Below are 25208 nucleotides of genomic sequence, written 5' to 3'. Positions count from 1 at the left end.
TGATTGGTTCACTTGACAGTTGTATGGGTGTGTCTTCAGTGGTCTTTGTTAAGCACACAAAAAGAAACTATTCAAAACCCACGTTCTGTTTACAATGATATTTAAACGTACTAGGCCTTGCAACACTTTTTATTCAACTGTAATCTTGTGTCGCCTTTTTGATTATTATTTTTTTCTAAATTCGGTACATACAGAAAACACAACCATCGTCATGTATATCAGAGACGAACCTTGTCTTTGAAGACAGATTTAATCACAATTTTCATCAAATTTTTATTTGACATTAGACAGCGATACCCACTCCTACTGACTAGGGCCTTGTCATCTTAACACAATTATTTTTCAAAATATAGATATTTCTATTCTTGTGACATGGGTATTCATTAGTTCAGTAACTTTAATATCTTCACCATACCATTTCCCCAGTAAATCAAGCTATTTCATATAATCCCGTGCTAACCTCAATGGGTTGGGAGTCCATTCTGAAACCGTGTGTGCTCGATATTGATTGCGTGCTCCATATGTACAACGAGCGGTCAAGTTGAGCCTTATATATGACACAGCCGTGGGAGGAGTTTATTTTTACTGCATTCATTTGATTGGCTGAGGTTCTGTCCTAAGTCAGTAAGATCATATGAAGAGAAATCTTCGTCACGAAGAATGGGCTCCGCTCCTTTCTTCATGACGAAGATTTCTCTTCATATGATCTTACTATTACAAAAGTTTAAACCACGTGTTTTATTTATTTTCTCATGGGTTTGTCTAAATGCCCGTTATCTGATTGGTCAACAGGATAAGCACCTTGTTTATCCTGTGTATTTATAGCAATTCACGGTTATCGTTCTTGACTTCCACATTTGGAAATCGTCCAGACCTGTTAATCTACTCCTGAGCCAATTTGCATTTATAAAGCTGTAGGAGGAGAAAAGTTTTAAAAGAATTTCACAGAAACTTCCAAATTTTAGTAACCATGGCGACTCTGTTCATGAATTCAAAAACCGATACAATTAAATACCGGGGGTATGAATCTTAGTGTAGTTTTCTTGTTTGGCAGGTAATATTGAAATCCAAGGAGCAGATGATTTTTTTAAAAAAAAATGCGTTTTAAGTATATTATCTATATAGTCCCGCAAAATTGGTTGAAATTTCACCCACAAAGACACAAAAAGCGGGGGACCAAAATTTTATTTTAATTTGCTTGCTAGTTATTTTGTCCCCTACCCCTTGCTTTTGCGAAGCGATTAAGAGACATGAAATATCATTCGTTTATCAGTCGGTCCGTCTGTTCATCTGTCACTAAAACTTAAACCTTGCCCAGAACTTTTGAATGAGAAGAGATAGGGCTTTTACATTTCAAATGTTCATGAACATTACTTGTGACGAGACCTTTCCAAAAACACTGTTATACATCTTGTCACAGGCGATGCACATGTCAAAAATATGAAAGTGGAAAGCTATACGGAAAGATAACATTAATTTTTTGTTAAAAATTCGAAGTTTTAAGGCCAAGATCTTGTAATTGAAAGGTGCTACATATTTATCAAATTTAAGAAATAAATTCCTTTGATGATGCTTTATAACTTAAGCTTGGTCAAATAAGGAGTTTCGGGGACTAATTTTAAGATAAACAAGATGATTAATTGATTGTATATTGTTTAACGTCCCTCTCGAGAATGTTTCACTCACATGGAGACGTCACCGTATGCAGGTGAAGGGCTTCAAATTTAGAAAATTCAAATTCTCAGCACTCAGGGCCATTGACATTTGACAGTGAGGGTTCTTTATCGTGCCGACGCCTAAGGTGACACGGGACCGACGTTGGGTCGTATTAGAAAGACCCGTGACGTTCACTTTTAAAATAAACAAGATGAAGAATAATATTTTAACCAGTGATTTTCAATGAAAAAAAAAACAATTACGGATGTAGGAGTTTTATTTCATATTCTACAGAGAAAATGTATCCATATTGCCTACAGTCTCAGAAAACGGTTATTTGTATGTTCATTGCTTATTCTTTAAAATGATATTTTTAAATAGGTATCGGGATTATTTTTCATATGATTTAAAATTGAATGACATGAACTTATCCTTTTTTCTATTTAATTCTGTTAAAGTCGTAAAGTACGGGAAAAGAAAGTTGAAATTGATTATGACGTCATAATGGATCTACATTAAAAAATAAGTTTAAAGTCATTTACTAGATCTTGACCTTAATAACTTCAAGATGAAATAAGATTTATATTATATTTTCGTGTGAAATGCTATTGCATTACGCTTTAGTTTCATAAACAACAGGAACAGAAAGCGGTAGATAGCCTAAAAATACAAACTACATTTAATAATATTTCGACGCCATAGAAGCAAATGGTCGTATGTGGTAGATACTACCCAAAATACGTTTTTAGCGTTATCCATATCTAATTGTTTAAATCTATCACATATCAAAAGGTCGTAACTGTAGTTACATTAGTTAAAAAGGTATACTGAGAACAATTTTGTCGTATGTGAAAGGAAATTATTTTTTGTAATATGTATAAAGTCCTAACTAAATTTCCTACAGAAGCAAAAGGTTGTTAGTGGCACATACGACAATGTAGATGATAGAAACTACCAAACTTATTCGAGTTCTAGGTCTGAACTACCACTTAAGACCTTTGAAAACTTTTGAGAGATTTTAAAACCGTTTTAATAGTGAGTGTTTTTAGCATTATTGTGATGATATCATTGGTATTTCACTAAAATAAACATCCCGTAGACCAGCGATCTATCTAAATAGAACTCAATAGTCATTTTACCCCAGAATCCAAGAGGGAAAGGATGTGAATTGTCGCAGCAACATTGGTGAGAAAAAAATTAAATAAAAACTTAAGATTTTACTTCAAATATCAATATAAACAAGAAATTACCCCTTATTACAATTATATAATGCATGTTGTTTCAAAAAGGTTTTATTTGAATAATGAATTTTATTGTAAACACTTTATTATATGAAAAGGTCGTAAGTGAAACAAAATTTGAGTTATTGTTTTGAAATAGACAGGTATAAAAAGGCTTTAAAAAGTCTAAATTAAAAATAGTGTTTTTATTGTATCGCCATTGTGTGAATAATTGCCAGTGAAAGTCAAATCATAATTCAGTTTTTTTGTATGCAAAAGGTTGAAACTACCACGGATGACAGAGTGTGATTATTGCAAATCCTTGTAGCATTAAGAGAATTAGAGGCTCAGCAGGAGAAAGTGTCTAACGACTATACCTTTGCATGTACAACTCTAAGAGAGCAAGTATTACAACCCTCTATCTCCACTGAAATAAAATTAATGTGGGCCAGTCATGTAGTTAATGGAAGAATGAGACTTGATGCACTCTGTGATAAGATAAAATACAGAAACAAAACAGTTAAAGAACATTTAGAAACTGACCATATTGCGCAAAATTTTTGATATGGCAGAACCTGAGAAAGACTTTGACAGTGAGGAGGATCTCATATTATGTCAAGCTTTCCAAGGGAAAAGTAATGATTCAGATAGCGACGATATCCCGTTGGCAAAATACAGAAAACTTATGAATAAACACTTGAAAAAGAAAAAATATACGGGTAATAAAAAGTCCTGTAAAACCACCAATGAAAAAGAAAACACAAAAGTCAATGATGTATCAACCTTTGGTAATACACAAGATTACAATGTATCAGAGAGAACACAAGAGAACACAGTTGCAGTAGAGAGGACACAAGAGAACACAGTTGCAGTAGAGAGGACACAAGAGGACATAGTGGCAGTAGAGAGGACACAAGAGAACACAGTGGCAGTAGAGAGGACACAAGAGGACATAGTGACAGCAGAGAGAACACAAGAGAACGCAGTGGCAGTAGAGAGGACACAAGAGGACATAGTGGCAGTAAAGAGGACACAGTGGCAGTAGAGAGGACACAAGAGAACGCAGTGGCAGTAGAGAGGACACAAGAGGACATAGTGGCAGTAGAGAGGACACAAGAGAACATAGTGACAGTAGAGAGGACACAAGAGAACATAGTGACAGTAGAGAGGACACAAGAGGACATAGTGGCAGTAGAGAGGATACAAGAGAACATAGTGACAGTAGAGAGGACACAAGAGGACACAGTGGCAGTAGAGATAACACAAGAGAACGCAGTGGCAGTAGAGAGGACACAAGAGGACACAGTGGCAGTAGAGAGGAAACAAGAGAACACAGTGGCAGTAGAGAGGACACAAGAGAATACACTGACAGTAAAGAAAAGACAAGAAAATGCAGTGGCAGTAGAGAGGACACAAGAGAATACACTGACAGTAGAGAAAAGACAAGAGAATGCAGTGGCAGTAGAGAGGACACAAGAGAACATAGTGGCAGTAGAGAGGACACAAGAGAACACAGTGGCAGTAGAGAGGACACAAGAGAATACACTGACAGTAGAGAAAAGACAAGAGAATGCAGTGGCAGTAGAGAGGACACAAGAGAACATAGTGGCAGTAGAGAGGACACAAGAGAATACATTGACAGTAGAGAAAAGACAAGAGAACATAGTGACAGTAGAGAGAACACAAGAGAACATTGTGGCAGTAGAGAAAACACAAGAGAACATTGTGGCAGTAGAGAGGACACAAGAGAATACAGTGACAGTAGAGAAAAAGGCAGACAGAGATAAACTTGAAGACAACAACAATAACAGTGTTAATGAATCCTCGTCTAGTATATCAGGTCAAATGAAATCAAGAAGAAGAAAACAAAGAAATCCATCTGAATGGAAACGAAACAGAACCAAAAATTTACGAAACAAAGGAAAAACATACACAAACAACAGAGGCATTGTAATTCCTGCAAGGAAATCAAGGGAATTAACGTGTAAATGCAAGTACAAATGCTTAAACAAAATAACAAATAGCAAAATGTCAGAAATATTTCAAAATTACTGGAGCCTATCATACGATCGCCAAAGATATTTCATAAGATCTAATGCAATAATGACTGAAAAGCGAAGAAAGACAAAAAATCCAGAAGAAGAGTCAAGAAGAAAACATACAATTCACTACTATCTGCCTCTTGATGAATGTAAGGTGGAGGTGTGCAAAAAGACATTTTTAGGAACACTAGATATTGGTGAAAAAACTGTAACCTACACATTAAAGAAGAAAAAGAACCCCTTCACTTCCACAGACAATAGGGGGAAACATGTTCCAAAAAATAAAATTGCTGATGAAGACAAACAGCTAATCAGGGAACATATTCGTTCATTTCCAAAAACAGAATCGCACTATTGTAGAAAATCAACTCAGCGAGAATATTTGGACAGCTCTCTCTCCATTAAAAAAATGTATAATCTGTACGTCGAAAAATGTAAAGACGATCACAAGGAGGCACAAAAATTCTGGCTGTATGATAAAATTTTTGCGACCGAATTCAACTTAGGGTTTCACAAACCAAAAAAGGATATCTGTTCATTTTGTGATGCATATGGGAAAATGTCAGAAAAAGAAAAAACAGGAAAATAAGCATGAATTTGAAAAGCATCAGCAACGAAAGCAGGAAGCAAGAATGAAAAAACAAGAAGATAAACAAAGAGCAACAGAGAATGAAATGATCAAGACCATAAACTTTGATTTGCAGAAGGTACTTGTTACCCTCAAGGCTCAAATAAATGAACTGTACTACAGCAGAAAACTTGCTACTTACAACTTCACTATATTTGATGTTGTTACCAAAGAAACTGTTTGTAACATGTGGTGGGAAACCATAGCAAAGCGGGGAAGTTGTGAAATAGCTTCCTGTCTGCTAGAGTACAACAGAAGTGTTGGATCAGTTGAAGAACTAGTGTACTATTCAGATAGTTGCACTGGCCAGCAGAGAAATTTACCATTTAGTGGAATGTGCCTCTACTCTGTTGTTAATTTTCCCATACAAAAAATAACACACAATTATTTTGAACGGGGACACTCACAGATGGAGGGGGATTCTGTCCATGCCGTGATTGAAAGATCAACTAAACACTCAGAGATGTTTTCACCCAGTGATTGGATGCATGGTGTCCGCAATGCGAAAGTAAAGCCCCCTAGGTATGAAGTGAAAGAGTTGGAGAATGAGAAAGTTATGGATTTCAAAGAGCTTACAGATGATTGCATAGGCAACAGGAACCACGCGTAAGATGGATCGAGAGTAAAATGGAATAATATTCATTCATTCCAGTATCGAAAGGAAGAGCCAACCAAGATATTTTTTAAATACGAAATCAGTCAGCCAGAATATAATTCCATTGATATTCGAAGTGGACGAACCAGAGGGGCCAAACTTAAAAACATGAAAAAGTATCATCTGAAACCTCTCTACCCCTCCTTAGTTCCAATCTCAGATGCCAAATTCAAGGACTTAATGAGTCTGTGCAAGAAAAATGTCATTCCACGAATCTACCACAATTTCTATTCCCAGCTCCCTCATAAGGGAAGTGTCTGCAACATGCTGGAGGAACCTGATGAAAACGACGATTCAGATTGACTGGTATTTCCATAAATATCATGACAGGAACACTCTTTTGCTGTTCAATTTGTTTACTAAGTCTTTTTGTTTTTTATGCCAAGTAGCATTTCAAATACTCCAAATTGTAAATCATCCAGAAGCCTATTATTATTTCATTACACATAATGTTATTGTTTAAATATTAACCTACTTGATGAACAATTTTCTTGCTCATTATCTTTTCAGATGCTAAGAATTGGAGACTAAGGGTCAGCATAACAAGTTAACATTATGTAACAATTCTTAAGAGCAAAAAAACTACATATTTTTAATGTTTCCCTACATAAGCATTCAAATTAAGTGATAATGTACAATAACTCAAATTGTTTTTGATGTCATTATTATTTTTTATTTTCATTGTTTTTATCAAACTGCTGATTCAGTTTATAAAAATTAATAGGTTCCTGTATTAAGGAGGTTGTTTTGATAAATAAATTTTAAAGCATATTTCTTGTTTTGATTTAGTAGCAAATATACGAAAACACATATAAACCGTTATCCTTTAGTTGAGTAACATGATAAACGTTGTAATAAAAACATATTGTCAATAAATCATGATTCACTTAAGTTAAATTAATGGTAATGTTCTTATTACTTATATGCAGAAAGGTAGTATGTGGAAGTTACGATCTTAATCCCCATAAAATTAATTTTATATTTCAAAGGCAAAAGGTCATATGTGTAAAAAATTAATAAAAATAATGGTATAAAACGCATTTTTAAACTTTTTAATCACTATCTTAAGATATTTAGCTACTCTGCACAATACTGAAAAGTTTGAAAGATCACTTTTAGTTTTTCCACGAATGAAACAGTTTTTTTTTCATTTTTCTCTCTTATTTGAAATCAAATGATGCACAGACTTACGACCTTTTGCTTCTATGGCGACGATTTAAGGAATGAATTTAATAGCTACCCATTTTATACGGTATAAACTGGGTTGGGGCAGTTTACGCTTTCTAAACCGCGAAGCGGTTTATATAAAAGCGTAAGCTGTTCCAACCCAGTTTATACCGTATAAAATGGGTAGCTTTTAATTTCATTGCTTATATTTTAATTTTCATTCATTTGATGTAAGAAAAAAAGATGATTGTTCTAACAAAATGACTTCAATTTGTACAAAATTTGAATGTAACGTCAGACGGATTGATACGTTTTTGACGCAAGTCATTGTGACGTAGGCAACCCATTTTATACGATATAAAGTAAATTTTTTATCCAATCAAATACAGCGTTACAACCAGAATTAAATTATTTAGTTAAAAAAACACTTTAATTTGTGAACTTACTTTAAAGAATTATTCAAGGATATACTTACTCTGCATAACATATTGTACACAGGCACCAGTAAATGGATTGAAGACCCATCCTGGAGAACAATGATAAATACTTATGGTCCGATTCATTTGACACTCCATGTATCTGTCTGTCCATATGTATCCAGACACAGGCTGAAAACCATCAGTAATTCCAACACAACTAGGCAGTCTCTCAGAACAGGGTTGACAGGAGGGATCTAGTGGACCACACTTATTTTGATTATATTCACCTACAAATAACAATAAATCATTTTTTTTTCAACTTTTTGTCACAAGCTTTTTGGCTGTACAAAATTTAATGCACTTTCAAACGAGCTTATTTGTTATGGCCTCCTTTTAATTATCTTAATAATTTACTTAATTTTATACAATAGTTTCAGGTACGGGGTACATTTGTTGTACGACTTATTTGTTTCCGAGATTGCCGCCATACTAGAACGTGGAATTTGCTGTCCCTTTACAACCCCTGCTACCTACAGTGTAAGTTGCTTATATATTTTATTTTATGTTAAGGTCTTTCAATCCTCACAATTCTAATAGTTCAAAGTCAAAAGAACTGCATTTATTTTCATTTAATACAATTAAATTATTGCAAAAGGGAAACTATTTTGAATGCCTGAATGAATATATCTGAGGAGTTATTGCCTTCGTCAACGTTTGTTCATTAAATTTATATAGCTTGGGATCCGAGATGACTTCGCTATATCCGTGAATTTGCAATATCTGGTGTTCGTACTAAACGTGTTTCACAATGTGTTCGTCGCCCGCGTGGCGCAGTGGTTAGAACGTCTGCTCTAGAGTCGCAAAGTAAGGAGTTGATCCTTACGTTGTGGATTCGAATCCCACTGTGGGACTCGGAGACCGGTCCTTCGGACGAGACCGTATAAACCGAGGTCCTATGTCGCAGTAGGTGCTGGCACGATAAAAATCCCTCCCTGCTTAATGGCCCTGAGTGGCGAGTATAGGACATTTGCAGCTCTCCACTTGCAAGTTGTGGCGTCTCCACATGAGTAAAAAATTCTCGAGAGGGACGTTAAAAAATAATCAATCAATCATGATGTGCTCATTCCAAGTCATCAGAAGTAAAAGACCAGGACGTAGAAATCCGTCGAAACATTTGATCCTTGGGGCTTGAGATCAAAGTTTTCCTGGTAAGGATAACTTATTTCGCACGGTCGAAGTGTACACTTGTTTGCATATTTTTTTCTATGGAAAGTCATACCTGCCATTAGTTTTTCATATTTTCTTAGAATTTTACGCGACCGAATGATCCAGTAGATGCATCCGCAAAAGAAAATATCAAGAGCAATACATCAGTATCTCAGAAAATGCTCACAATGAATAACAACTTGAGAACAGAATTGCATCAATTATGTCTACAGTTAATTCAGGCACAAACCACAGATACGTTGTTTATTTTCACACGAGTAAAACGTGAAAGTGTTGCAGATGAATTTGTAAAGAAAAGCGGTGTGTCGAATGACATGAATAACAGTTCGGATGTAAAAACATGTGAAAGATAAAAGGCATCAGGTCGTTAAATAATCACAAAGTATGGACTTCAGTAGACCTAAAACGTTAAATTTCATTCTTCAATTTAGAATTTCATATTTATATCAAATTTTATGATAAAAATCGAAGTTATTGACTTATTTTACTGTATTTCTCCTTTCCCCTCTTTTTGTAGTATACCGTATTCCTTGCATGATCGTAACTAGTAGACCCAATTTATAAGCAGCAATCTCTACCAAGAGTTATCGTTCGCTTCGCTACAAATATATAATTTTTTTGGCACTCCATATTGTTTGGAGAGAAGGAAAGAGAATGTCTTGAAGAGAGGAATTGCTGACCAATAAGCCTGTGATTGAATTGCTTTAATTATCTTCCAAAAGATACAGATATTTTATAAACGGTAGGTATCCTTTTTTTTACATACATGTGCGTCGGTTAATAAATGCTGTACATCTGCTACATGTGCCTTTCAGCCACATTCAGTCAGCTCATATAACTTTTGCAGTCCTGATATAGCATAACTGAGTGGGGGTTTTTTGTTTGATTTTATTTTGGACGGGGTATCCTTTTGCACTGATTAACCTTACATTTTTTTTGTAGAAGGAAATTTTCCGGTGAGAGAGAATAAATGATCAATATGCCTGAATCAGAAGGGGAGATTAAGGGATTATTTCAGGGATATGAACACTGTACCTTGGAAAAAAGCAGAAATCAGTTTATTATTGAAAAGTTTAAGCCTAAAAGTGGTCCCAACCAATCCTTAAAGGGGAGAGGGTACATGTATGATTTAAACAAACTTGAATCTACACTAAGGATGCTTGCAATTTTCTGAGACTACCTGGGGCTATATTGTCCCTTACATTTGAACTTACATTGTTGCCCCGCCCTACCCCCATGGATCATGATTTGATCAAACCTGAATTTACACTACCTGAGGATGCTTCCATATATATACGTATATAAGATTATTCATGCCTTTGCTATTCTTGAAAAGAAGATTTTTAAAGAATTTTTCTATATATTGTAAAAGAACTTTATTCGGTAATAACCAATATTTGCCCCCCAAATCAAACTTTAATAGAGATATATTTAATTAAGTTCTTAAACAGGGAAGTATATGCTGACTTCAAAGCACTGAATATTTTCAAAAGTAATGACGTCATAAGTACGTAATGACGTCACAAACATGACGTAAATTTCAGTTTTTTATGAATTTTACAGAAAAATGTACATATTTCGTCGATATTTTGAGTAAAACTCACCGAGCGCATGTGTGTTCAGGATCAATATTTTGATATAATGTGTAGAATGATAATATCAATGAAATATGTCAATATTGTTCCTGAACAAACTTGCGCTCTATAAATTTTAAAGCTTAAATTGTTGAAATTTTGTCCATTTTGTCCATTTTGTCCTCTTTCTGAAAAAGGATATAAAATCGCACTAGTTTGTGACGTCATAAAAACAAAAATTGTGAATACACTGCTTTGAAACTATAATATTTTCTGGTAATTTATATTTCTCATACAATTGATTGAATTCAGCACATTTCAGAAAGTTTTCAAAATTTGATTTTTATGGGGGCAAATATATGCAATATGCCGCATATAGTTCTTTTGATCCGCCATGGTGGCCCCGCCTATCCGCAGGGATCATGATTTGATCAAACCTGAATCTACACTATCTTATTCATGCCTTTGCTATTCTTAAAAAGAAAATATTTAAACTCTTTAAAAATCTTCTTTTCAAGAAAGACAAAGGCATGACTGATCATATTTATATGGAAGCATTCTCAGGTAGTGTAAATTCAGGTTTGTTCAAATCATGACCCCTGGGGGTAGGGCGGGGCTTCAATGGCCGATCAAAGGTTTACATAGGAATATTTGGAAAAATTCTTTAAAAATTTTTGAAAGAATTAATGCATTTTCACTATATAATCAATAGGGCCCCACCCTAACACCAGAACCCCTGACCCTGGGACCCCAAAATTCACAATTTTGAAAGAGGCACTCTTGCTCATCATAACTATTTACTTACATAGTTTATTTAATACCCAGGAGCAGAGAAGAAGATTTTCGAAGAATTAATGCATTTTCACTATATAATCAATAGGGCCTCACCCTAACACCAGAACCCCCGACCCTGGGGCCACAAAATTCAAAATTTTGGAAGAGGCACTCTTGCTCATCATAACTATTTACTTACATAGTTTATTTAATACCCAGAAGTAGAGAAGAAGATTTTCAAAGAATAAATGCATTTTCACTATATAACCAATAGAGCCGCGCCCTAACACCAGAACCCCTGACCCTGGGGTCATAAAATTCACAATTTTGGAAGAGGCACTCTTGCTCATCATAACTATGTGCTTGGTTAGTTTATTTAATACCCAGGAGCAAAGAAGAAGATTTTCAAAGAAATCATGCATTTTCACTGTATAATCAATAGGGCCCCGCCCTAGCACTAGAGCCCCTGACCCTGGGGCCATGAATTTCACAATTTTGGTAGAGGGCTTAATGCTCATTACATTCATACCAACAGTTTGCCTGCTTGATGTTCAGGAGTAAAGAAGAAGATTTTTAAAGATTGCAATAATTTTAGTGGTTTTGGCCCCACACCTCAGGCTCCAGGGGGGCGGGGACCATAAAATTCACAATTTTTGTTCCCCTTTACCCATAGATGCTTTGTGCCAAAATTGGTTGAAAATGGTTGAGCGGTTTCAGAGAAGAAGCTGAAAATGTTCAAATGTTAACACACGACGCACGACACACGACGCACGACGACGGTCGAAAACGGATAGCAATAGGTCACCTGAGTTACTCAGGTGACCTAAAAAACAAGAAACAAAGAGCTATACATCATCTTCGCTAGCCAATGGTTTTCGGCCCGAACCGCTCCCCATGAACGATTTATTTATGATTTATTCCTTTATATTTTTCATAAGTGATGTTATCAAATCTGTTACTATAGGCACTACGTATGTATATGAAAAATGTCGGAAATGAAACAAAGAAATGTCGGAAATGAAAACTAAAAAGTGTCGGAAATGAAAAGTTGATAATTACCAAAAATTCCGGAAATGAAATGCAGCCGAAAGTTGCGATCGCTTTTTTAATTTGAAAATTCGAAGCGATAGTACATTGTTTTATTGAAGATAAGAAAACTGAATTAGTATTTTTATCATTTTTGGAGTGAAATGCAAGTATTTATTGCAAGGTGACGGAGTTCTGCTAATTAATAGGTGCAGACGAATGTCTATTTTTACAAAATATAAATGTTTTAACTTTTTATTAAGAGTTACGACCGCCTTTTAAATTTAAAAACGGCAATTTCTTGCATCCGTATGACCTACTTATTATTTAAACAAACGGTATCTTGAATTGCCAACTGACAATCACGCAAAATTCTACCCAAATATAACTGACGGGGGCTTAAAGAAATAAAAAAAAAAACATGTCTTGCGTGTATAGATTTAAAGTCAGTCAGTAGCTCTACTGGTTTGTACTTAAGGATGACGTTAACTCAGGTTTCAGATAACAGAAAGGAAATTTTATAAAGTATATGTTAAATCAAAAATTGTTCTAAATGGATAAAATAAGCAAGTTTTAAATCGAAATCAATTAAAAAATTTAATATTCTATTATTTAAAGAAAATATACAGGTACAAAAGTCAATGTATGGTAATGCAGAGGAAATTCGGACTAAATTTTTAATTTTTCATTTTTGTCAAAAATTTTGATTTCTTTCAATAATAATCACGAAGTAAAGGTTAATTGTATTTTTAAACATCATTTTGCAAATATTATATGTGTTAAAGCTCATAAATTATTTCAAATAATTGAATGCTACGAAATAAAGAAATTCAAAAATATGTACAAAAACCATTCCAGACAATATATCTCAATAATTTGATCATTGACCCCATATAATATTAATACAATGAAAATTAGGGCATCAAAAGTAATCTGAGGCTATAGATAGTTTAGAGTTCTTTTCAGTCAGATTTTTGTAATATTCGATTTAAAATGGGGAAAAAATATAAATATGACAGAGGAAATTCGGACTGTTATAATTATCACATTTCTGGCCCAAACTCCAATCATTTCTTTATATGAAGCAACGCTGTTCCATTGTTATAATATTTCATTATTTAAAGAGTTTAGTTGCTTGTAATATTTTGTGTGTATAGAAAAAATTGGTCATAGTGTGAAAAATTGAGGTATTTCCCGAGAAATACTCAGGGGCCACTAGCATGAAAAGTAGGTCATTGACCTAGTTATTTGAAATTGAAATTTAACACAAGAATCATTGGTGTACAATGTGCAATAGGTGGTTTTTCATTCTTATCAGTGGAATTTTTGGTCATCTGAGTAAAGGTATACCTTAAAACTTAAGAAAAGTAGCAGTTGGACTTGAAACAGCAATAAACAGAATAATAGTCTTTGATATAGTATCTTTTTGTGGTAAGATTACAAAACGACTTAAACAACTGTAGGAGTAACCTTTCAAAGGAATCTTACAGACATTTAAATTTTAGTTACCATGGCGACATCATTCATAAAAATAAGGGAAAAAAACAATAAAGAGAGTTATTAGTATGTATCTCCATGTAATCTACAGAAATGCTGCATTATATTTAAATCAGACCAAAACTGAAGAAGAGGTAGCATTTTGAAAGTTTTTCAAAGAAATTTTTATTTTTAGTCACAGTGGCCGAAATCAAAAACCGATACACAGAATTGTGAATCTTAATAGTTATTGTAGTCTACTTGTGTGCCCAGTTATATTGAAATCGGACCAAAGTATTTCATAGGAATTTCTATTTTTAGTAACTATGGCAACACCATTCTACGAAATTAAAAACCAATACACATAATTACATGTATGTATCTTAGTGTAATCTAATTGTGTGCCAAGTTATACTGAAATCAGACCAAAACTGTAGAAGGACTAGCATTTTGATATTGTTTACAAACGGACGAACGACGGACACCTTACTGTCGCATAAGCTCTTCTGGTCTCTGACCAGTAGACTAGAGCTAAAAAACGAAAGAAATGGTATATTTTGAGTTTTTGCAGGATCTTAAGACGCAAATTAAGTGGGAGCAACCTCGTAAATAAACTGCACATCATTTAAACCACCCATTCTCAGTAATAATGTGCAATTAATGTCATGCACTTGTTCCTCAGTATTAACTTAACATACTGGGCATTTCTTGAGTATGGTCAAGTAAACATATACCACGGACCATTACACACATACAAATATTAGCAAAATCGGAAAAAGAACACAAGTGAAATACGTCTCTAAATACACTGAAATAATACATACGTTACTGTCGCTGGGTTAATATACGAGAAGTAAGGCAGAATTAAACCATTTGAACTTAATAGGTGTGTATTCTCAAATACATGGATTTGATGCACACGTATTAAGTTAATAAATGATCACTGAAACTTGAATTAAATCAAATGTTTATGTCAATATTTTTGCAGCATGTACATGTAGCTGTCGCAAGATGTGTGATACCTACGTAACAACATTATGTAATTGAACTCAGATATTTATTTATGCAAATGAATTTTAATTTTTACTCCAAACAGACAGTTGACAACTTATAGAAGCTTTTATAAAGTATTTGATATTTGAATTCATCGAATTATTTTCAAACAACGTACTTGCATTATAAAACTCTATTGGTTGTATTTTCGGCAATACATACGTTTTACATCTTACAGTAAGTATAAAAACGTGTCAGACTCTATTAACTGTGCTTATATGCTTGCCGATAACACAGTTTTATTATGTTCCCCAAACAAAGTTGGGGAACATATTGATTTTACTCTGTTTCTTCTTCTTCTTCTTCTTATTATTATTATTAAGGTCTTCCGTCTTCAGCGGAAGACCCTTCTATTATTCTAGAAATATATAGGAAAATTCTTTAAAAATCTTCTTCTGAAGAATGACAAAGCCATAATTCATCATATTTATATGGAAGCATGCTCAGGTAGTGTAGATTCAAGTTTGTTCAAACCATGACCCCCGGGGTAGGGCGGGGCCAAAATGGCCGACCAAATTTTTACATAGAAATATATAGGAAAATTCTTTAAACATCTTCTTCTCAAGAATGACAAAGCCATAATTCATCATATTTATATGGAAGCATGTTCAGGTAGTGTAGATTCAAGTTTGTTCAAATCATGACCCCCGGGGGTAGGACAGGGCCAAAATGGCCGACCAAAGTTTTACATAGAAATATATAGGAAAATTCTTTAAAAATCTTCTTCTCAAGAATGACAAAGCCATAATTCATCATATTTATATGGAAGCATGCTCAGGTAGTGTAGATTCAAATTTGTTCAAATCATGACCCCCGGGGGTAGGGCGGGGCCAAAATGACCGACCAAAGTTTTTAAAGATATATATAGGAAAATTCTCTAAAAATCATTTTCTAAAAATAGCAAATCCATGATTGGTCATTGGACTACTTTTGGATTTAAACTTTACAATAAAAAGCCATTTTCTACTTTTTCCTACCCTTAGTGCTCAGGTGAGCGATGTGGTCCATGGTTCTCTTGTTTACCATTATTATTATTATTATTATTATTAAGGTCTTCCGTGTTCAGCGGAAGACCCTTCTATTATTCTTCGGTTTCTTTTTTACCCTCACTATTAAGGTCTTTCGTCTTCAGCGGAAGACCTTCTTGTTTTTCTTAGGTTTCTATTTTTATGAAACTTTCAGGTCTGATAGAACATTAAAAGATCTAGACATATATTTTTTTATCTTGATGACGTCACTTCCGGTTTGGAGTTTTCTGCGATTTAGTGAATTTTAGAGGGGCACTTTGTCCTGCCGTTTTCTCAAAAAGCACTGAACATAGAAGCATGAAATTTTCAGTGATGCTAGAGCATCCTTTGGAGAAGTGCACTAAGTATTTCATAACTACCGGATGTACGAAACGCCGACGCTCGCTATGGTCCGAAAATAGTCCTAGCGTAAAATTCTAAATTTCTGACACTTTTTCTTCGATATTTTTTTACCTAGAAATATTTTGTTAAAACATGCAGAACAAAAGAAGTGTAGAATTACATGACCTTTCAAATGATATCTCGAAAAAAGGGCTGGCCCCTATAATTAAGGTCAGCGAGGGCCTTTTTTTTCCTTGATATAATTAGGGGTCAAAATGCTAAATCTTTGACGCTTTATATTTTAAAAATTGGGAAAATTTTGCAAAGTAATATTGAACAAAAGATGTTCAAAATAATGTTCTTAACAGTATGCAACCTTTTATTTTTCGCTAACCGTCCCAATTAAGGAGTTGAAGGGTTGGCCCCTAAATATTTCTTTTCCAAATAACTCGGAAACAAAAGAGAATCTCTGAATAGTTGTTGAGTAAAAAGTGTTCAAAGTCCTGAGAGGTTTAAGGTAAAATCCAGAAAAAGGGGCTGGACACTCAAAAAAGGGCCAAGAGGGGTCAAAAGTCTTCAATCGATAACTCTTTATCAGTCAATATTTTGTTATATATTACTGAAGCAAAAATGTTTATCTCAACAATCTACAACTATATACATGTATTATAATTTTTATGTCTTATGATACATAAGTAGGGGCCACAAGGGGCCAGAATGGTAAATCTTTGACGCTTTATATCTCGAAAGTGAGAAATATTTTGATAAGTAATATTGAACAAAAGATTTTCAAAATAATGTTCTAAACAATATGCAACCTTTCATTTTTCGCTAAACGTCCCCATTAAGGAGTTAAAGGGTTGGCCCCTAAATATTTCTTTTGCTAATATCTCGAAAAGAAAAATGAATCTCTGAATAGTTGTTGAACAAAAAGTATTCAAAATTTTGAGAGCTTTAAGATAAAATCCAGAAAAAGGGGCTGGGCACTCAACTAAGGGGCTGAGAGGGGCCAAACCTCTTCAATCGATAACTCTTTATCAGTCAATATTTTGTTATACATTACTGAAGCAAATATGTTTATCTCAATAATCTACAACTAAATATTATGATTTTAATGTCGTATGTTACATAGTAAGGGGCCAAAATGCTAAATCATTGAGGCTTCCTATCTCAAATTTGGTTAATATTTTGATAAGTAATATTGAACAAAAGATGTTGAAAATCAAGTTCTGAACAATATGAAACCTTTCATTTTTCGCTAAACGTCCCCATTAAGGAGTTGGAGGGTTGGCCCCTAAATATTTCTTATGCAAATAACTCGAAAATGAAAGAGAATCTCTGAATAGTTGTTGTTTATCAGTTAATATTTTGTAATACATTACTGAAGCAAAAACGCAGTACAGTTAAGGCAACACATGAAAAAAATATGGTAATGAAGTCATAATGAGGTCTGACGTCATGACAGTTGCTCCGCCCTGATTGATCCATATAAGGAAATGGTGCTCAAAATAACTATTTACCGATATTTGCAAGAATTTGTAATAAAGCAATATCTTCATGTTTAAATAGAAAATAATTAGTGATTTTCTCGTATATAAAATAGCATGTCTTTAATTATTTTTAATGTGTCGTTTGTCTGCATTCGGCTTCAGCCAAGCGCTTGTACTCGGTGACTCGGAATGTTGTTTACATCTAAAAACGTGGCGACATCATTAAAGAAAATAGGGATAAAATAAGAGACAAGGCATTGCTTCTCCCTTTTACGAGAATATGAGCACATTAACTTTTCGGAAAATAGCAGAAAACAGACGATTTGCACCAGCTCCGTAAATCCATCACTGCACTGTAATTCCAGGCCAGGTATGTATACCCATATGTAGGTACATGTGTAGATCTACAATATGTAGACATGCTTTTCTTAACATAAAAAACCCGAGTGTGTTCATGTTCATTTAAATGTATTATCACAGTCAGTGAAAAACTGTAATGCAGTGTCTTCTGTGTAACCCCCCCTCCCATACTAAGTTCAAGTTGCACACTTTTTAGAATTATTAAAAATTAATTGCACTAAATATGTACTGAGTTCCTGTCAATTAGCTCATTTTCTTTGAGACAATATGTGTAATAATGGAGGTCATCAGTAACACAAATTTAAACTAAATTAAATGAGATGTTTTCATTGTTTCAGTCAATGATTCACTAGTGACTAGGCCTAAACAAGCAATGATGTCTTTTGACATACAAATATGCTACACAATTTAAAAAAAAAATATCAGTATCATTGTGTTGAAAACATATATAGAAGCCCCATATCAGATCTATGGTTGTAATTTCCTAGAATTTCTAAATCAATGAAAAAAAATATTCATTTTTTGTTTAGATTACATGTACATTAAAAATATTTATATAATACTTTTATCATTGTAGCTGTTGTCCAGAGTTTCAGTCTTAAAGAATGAATAAATAAAAAATGCATCATTTCTCCACAGGGTATGTATACTTCTAAAGCATTTCACATTTTTAAAGTTTGCATGTACTTTACATTTTGGGTTTTTTTCAGTTTGGTAAAAGAGAAACTTACAATTCTTTTTAGAAAATATTCTATCAATAACTATTGTAAATGTCAGAGGTTTCACTTTCCCAGAGAAGTTTTGTAACACATTTTTTCCCCATTTATATGGTTAATATAAATTCACTACAGTATACAATGTAGCATAATTTGTTTTGTCAAAGTAATGCCATTTTATTCTACAATGTATATTTAGTAATCTCATGGCATGTAACTGCATATATATTGTGTTGTAGGCCTAGCTATTCCTAACTGTTGGACAAACGGACTCATTCAGGCAGCAAGTTAATCCACCATTTAAGGAAAATGGTATGCTCAATATTAGCTACATGTACAGTGTATAAACCATGCAAAGTTTTGATAATAAAACTAACAGAAGAATTGAAAACATGTATATGCATCCTTTTTTAAATGTTTCAATATATTTTTTTATTTCATTTTTTTAAAACACAAATTACTTTCAATAACGGTATTTCCTGATTTTCTTATATTTTCAGAATTCATTTTATCCACAAGAACATGAAGTGATGGAAATAATTTGCACCTGCCCAGCATTCCTACAGTCTGTCATTGGATTTGAAAAGAAATGTTTATTAAATAAATTTTCTAGATAAATAATTTGACTTTTTCATATATTTACTGTACAGGTGTTGAAAAGGCCATTAAGATTTGAAAATCTTAACTTGCATACTATTTTGTGTGGAGGGTACTAATGTCCATCAAGATCTTATTTCCAGCATGTGCATTGTGTTCATTTATTTTTCAATAATATGACCAAAAACAGGAGACTAGAGATCCCCCTAATTGATTCAAAATAGGATAGGGGACCACCATTTGTTCGGGGGGGGGGGGGGGCAGGCGAGTTTTTCCAAGTCAGATTTTTTTTTCATTTTCATGTCAATGAAGGAAAGATTAATATTTATTTCGGATCAATTAGATGAAGGACAGATTATTTATTTATTTTCCTTTTCATTGAAAAGTCTAACATGCAAAAAAAAAAAATGTAAAAAAAAACTCTGATTCGTGGGAGGGGGAGATCACTGATCTGCAAGTATTTATTTCTAAAATCTGCCAGCCCCTCACCCTCAAAATAAAATGGCTATCCCCTTAACAAATACAGGTGTATACCACAATCCTCTTTAATTAGTTCCTAAAACTTATAACTTAGTTTATATCCCTTAATTTTAAAACAGTAAGCGGTCTGATTGAAAGCGATCGTAGAAAGCGATCGTAGATCTGAACATGATCTCGTATGCAGAAAGAAAAAAAATATTAACACAAGCTGGTGTGTGTACCATAGGTGTCGGAAACAAAAATAAAGGGGGGCTAATTGAAAGGGGGGGCTAAACCAAAAGAAAAAGGTAAATTCCAATGCCTACATTATGTATATAATTTGCAAATAAGTAGGGAGGCTAAGCCACCCCCCCCCCCGGGTTCCGACGCCTTTGCGTACAGAAGTGAGAGAGGGGAATAGATATCTAATTAATTATTAATGAAGGCTATATTTTAATTAACCTTTTGTGTTCCACATAAATATATCGGCAATATTTAGACCTATTCATGTATATACACATCTTTGAGGAAATGCGGGAGGTTTGAAAGAATTAACTGTATACAACGTATGGAGAACGAATACACAGAAAAGAAAGAAATGTCAAGGATTTTATGCATACCATTTTGATTTAGTAAAATAAAAAGGGTCCAGCCCTGTCCGCATGTATATTTATTTAAAATTTACGAGGTAAACAAACCGTATCAAGTACTCAAGAGTTATCTCCCATGCTGGGTCAATGATGCGTTTGAAAACTATAATTAGATTGACTCTTCCAAGATTTCAATTTTAATCAAAAAGTGCAAGGGCAAGGCGACAATCTAAAAAGTACATTTTTATTTTAAATTATTTATTTTATTGTATAGTTTTCAAAAAGTGATGCTTATTTCTTTGTAATCCTTTAGTTAATTTATATTTCGCGATGAAATTAGGAAAATATCCTTTTTTCATACATAACCGTCTGGTTTAGCTGAATAACTTAATTATATCGGAAAACTAACTGAATGAGCATCACTTTTGAGAAAGTATAGATACATAGAGACAACATAAAACATTATGCAGTTGATTTTTTGTTTGCCTTGCCCTTGCACTTTTTGGTTAAATTTGACATCTCATTTTTTGACTTAAAATCAGAGCCCAGGTGACTTCAGGGGGTCACATGATGTCAAAAAATACCATTGTGAAAAGCGATGGACATACTCTTCAAGGTAACAAATACTAGAGTGTCTTGCTAAAAAATAAAACTGTTAAACATTATATGTATCGGATTCCGTGAGTTTTTATAGAAAATGTTGCCTTAACTGTACTACGAATGTTTATCTCAACAATCTACAACTATACATTAAGATTTAAGTGTCATATGGTACATAATTAGGGGCCACAAGGGGCCAGAATGCTAAATCTTTGACGCTTTATATCTCGAAAGTGAGAAATATTTTGATAAGTAATATTGAACAAAAGATGTTCAAAATAATGTTTTGAACAATATGTAACCTTTCATTTTTCGCTAAACGTCCCCATTAAGGAGTTCAAGGGTTGGCCCCTAAATATTTCTTTTGAAAATAATAAGAAAACGAAAAAGAATCTCTGAATAATTGTTGAACAAAAAGTGTTCAAAATCCAAAGAGCTTTAAGATGAAATCAAGAAAAAGGGGCTGGGCACTTAAATTAGGGGCCATGAGGGGCCAAAAGTCTTCAATCGATAACTCTTTATCAGTTATTATTTTGTAATACATGACTAAAGCAAAGATGTTTATCTCAACCATCTACAACTACATACTAGATGCTGTCATGAGACAGTAATACCCGCACTAAGGTGTTTGCCTCTAAATGCACACTCCTCTAAAATTAGGCTTTACCAAAGAAAAAGTCAATATAATTTAATAATTTACATAATAGGGCCTCCATGTACTCATCAAATTGAGCATAATATTCTCAAGTGAACATGTGACCCATGGGCCTCGATCTTATAGGTACATGTATTTCATATTCATAATTCATTACCAGTCTGAAATTAAACAACAGAATTCAATTAATGATGTAAATTAGGTTTGAAACAAGGGGGGGGGGGTTAAATTTTTGGCCCATAATTGGAACTTTTTAAATCTATTTCCTCATATAGATCAACAACAAATATTATTCAAATTAGTTTAAAGCGTTTTTGATGATTTTTTCCAAAATGTACAAACTTTTTTATACTTGATTAGGCAGAAACACCTTGAAAGCTGCCATATACCATGTATACCCAATCAATTTAGTCAACCCCCACCCTTCTCCCATCAACACACACACGCAAACACACCCTATTTTCCTGTTTTTGGAAATAGGCCTAGATGGCAAAGTTAAGATAAACATCTTTTGTAAATAATAATTTTAAATTTGTTCTTATACTGTAAATGTATCTGAAGACTTGCATCACATTGGGCTTGCGTCACGTACCTGACTTAAGTACTAGTTTTACCATTATCATTTTTAGATCTATAGCACTGCACGTGCAGTACTAGGCGTAGTGTTGTGTACACATCATTGCATGTATGTCAGTTGGAATTATTTTGTGTTTATTTGGATTATATTTCATGAAGTTGGAGCTATGGCAGTCGGTAAGTACACGTTTTGGTATAGATTTGGGTAAAATAGTCTGAAATGCAACTGGTTAGGTTAAAGTTTAAAGGATCAAAGGTCATCCGATGCTGCAATAAGACGAATTTCACATTCTAAAGAGTTATCGCCCGTTATCGACGTTACATTCAGTTACAAAATACAGAATTTTTTTCTGAGAGGGAGGGGGGACTTCCAGACCAGAATTTCCTGAGAAGCAAATAAAAGGAGAAGTTATGGTGGTGTCTGTTTTCTAGGGTGGAGGGCATCCAAAGTCTTTTTTATATTATAGTCCTGCAAATTCGGGGGGGGGGGGGATCTCAAGATACACTTCCAGTCCCTGTAAACAGTAATGGCAAATGATCATGTGACTCCTAAATAGTGGGAAACTTTTTCCATTTGACCATACATAATTTTGCGCTTTTTGTGTTATTATGTTATGTAAATTTAATGGTATAAAGGTTTTGAACCCCCTGGAGGTCATCCCCACTCTCCTAATGATTCTAACTGGAAATGTTCACAAATTATGACTGCATTAAATGAAATAAAAGTGCATCAATGATAAGATTGCTTGACATTTCATTCATCAACCTAGTTTGCATACATGTCATGAATATAAACAGGGGTCTGGGATGGGGTGAGGGGAAGGATCGAGTTCCTGTCTCTTTACGTCTTAATGGTTGAAAACTCCTAAAATGAATGTTGACCTCAAACTTGTCCTCATTATTTTTCAAGTGGGGGTGATCTCTCCATTTGAGTGAAAAATTCCTGAGAGGGATGTTTAACAACAAACAAACAATTAAATGACATAAAAACACAATATTGATTTGTGTTAAGAAATATGCAGGGGATTTTTTCCATCATAAATCTTCTTCTCAAGAACAGCAAGGGCATTATTGTCCCCCGTTTTGGGGGAAAGGGAGGGAACATTAAATCTTATTTGTCTGTCAGTCTGGCCATCTTTGACAGTATGTGCATCCGTCACAATAAATTTAACCTTGATCATAACTTTTGAATAATATGAGATAGGGCTTTCATATTTCACATGTACATTACCACAAAACTTTCTAAATGTACTATGATTTTTTAACCCAAGTGAGACCTTGACCTCAAAATTTTACCTACTTTCCAAAAAATAACATTTTAAATTAAACATTTTGAAAGAGAAAAGATATGGCATTTAAATTATACATGTATATAACATTTTTGAAGAAGTTTTCCCATTATATCACAAATATAATATTTTTATACATATGCCCTGAAATACTGCCGAATCACGCCGGATACAGTTATGTTCCCCGGAAACAGTTATGTTGCCCTCCCGAACACAGTTATGTTCCCTCGCGCGCAATCATTCTGCATATTAATTACGTCGGGTTCGAAATTCACAGAGGCAGTTGCCATGCAAATGTAAACAGTTCCGCGAAAGTTAAAAAGTCGAGACAACGTCTGCGATTTGTTTATTTGAATTCAGAGGAATTAGATAATTTAATTGAGGAGAAAAATTCTTTAAGTACAACAAAGGTTATCAACACAAATGTCAGCATACTGAAAACATTCTGCCATGAAACAGGACGGGATATTTCGGAATTATTCTCAACGTACATATGTGTTCAATAAATATGTTCGATGATCGATTTGGGTTCCATTCCTAAAAAATGTTATATACCATATATTACATGGCTTAATTCTCGGGCAGCAATACCAGAATATTTGCCCCTCGGTGACAGGAAAGCCCTGGAGTGTTATGTCGCCCTCTGCCTGCGGCATCGGGCGACATAACACTCCAGGGCTTTCCTGTCACCTTGGGGCAAATATTCTGGTATGCTGCCCTCGAAGCCATGTAATATATGTATAATATTACATGTGAAAAGACTTTTCTAAATATATCATGACTTTTGACTATCTGATCTTGACCTAGAAGTTTAACCTACTTTTCAAAAATATTATATTATATATTTATATATATATATATAACTTTTGATTGAAAAGAGATGGGTCTTTCATATTTGACATGTACTTTACCTGCAACAAAATATTTCGAGCATGCGATGATTTCCCCCCTTTGACCTAATTTTCATAAAGTGACATATGATAGGGATGCATATTTGATACACAATCTGCCATAAATTATGGCATCCCATTCACTTAAACACAGAAAGCAAAGGACCACAATTCTTTGAATTTGCATGTATAATCTTGATATGGAAACATCCTCATATAATGTATATTCAAGTTTTTTATGCTACGCCATGATTAGGAATACATGTATTAGTTTTTGTCATGTCCGTCCTCCACCCTTCCATCTGTCTTTCCATCGAGCTCAAAGAAATTATTTTCTAGATATTTTATCAAAGTTCATATGCTGATGCATATACTGATGTAAACTATCCAACTGTGGCAATATTTTTTATGCGCCCGGATCGATAGATCCCGGGCATATATTGTTTTTGTCCTGTCTGTTTGTCTGTTTATCTGTTTGTCTGTTTGTCTGTTGTCAACTTTAACCTTGGCCATAACTTTTGAACAATAAGAGATAGAGACTTCATATTTGGTATGCATACTCCACTATTAAAGTCCTTTCAAATGACATCAAGGTCAATGACCTTGTGACCTTGACTGTGACCTATATGCTAAAAATAGCTTTTTCCACTGTTTGTCATAACTTTTTAACCATAGGAGATAGGGACTTGATATTTGGTATGCATACTCCTTAATGGTTGA

General features: G+C 34.1%; 1 protein-coding gene and 1 long non-coding RNA gene across 2 annotated transcripts in view; one reads left to right on the top strand and one right to left on the bottom strand.

The window, feature by feature from the left end:
• LOC134240032 (uncharacterized) overlaps nucleotides 1-25208 on the bottom strand; it is a gene marked incomplete at its 3' end in the record, with an annotated part of 72617 nt that overhangs the window by 12612 nt on the left and 34797 nt on the right. The window contains exon 8 of the mRNA XM_062722147.1: nucleotides 7844-8074. Within this exon, the coding sequence (XP_062578131.1) occupies nucleotides 7844-8074 (231 nt within the window). The remainder of the gene's footprint in view (nucleotides 1-7843; nucleotides 8075-25208) is intronic.
• On the top strand, nucleotides 17974-19831 carry LOC134240031 (uncharacterized). The gene is made up of 4 exons (XR_009986341.1): nucleotides 17974-18126; nucleotides 18694-18756; nucleotides 19072-19144; nucleotides 19333-19831. It is a non-coding gene; the product is annotated as an uncharacterized LOC134240031 (long non-coding RNA).

This window comes from Saccostrea cucullata, unplaced genomic scaffold, assembly GCF_032062105.1.
Source record: "Saccostrea cucullata isolate Sc308-1 unplaced genomic scaffold, CSIRO_AGI_Scuc_v1 ctg1101, whole genome shotgun sequence".
Classification (NCBI taxonomy): Eukaryota; Metazoa; Mollusca; class Bivalvia; order Ostreida; family Ostreidae; genus Saccostrea; species Saccostrea cuccullata.
This window is presented reverse-complemented; position numbering and strand designations above follow the sequence as displayed.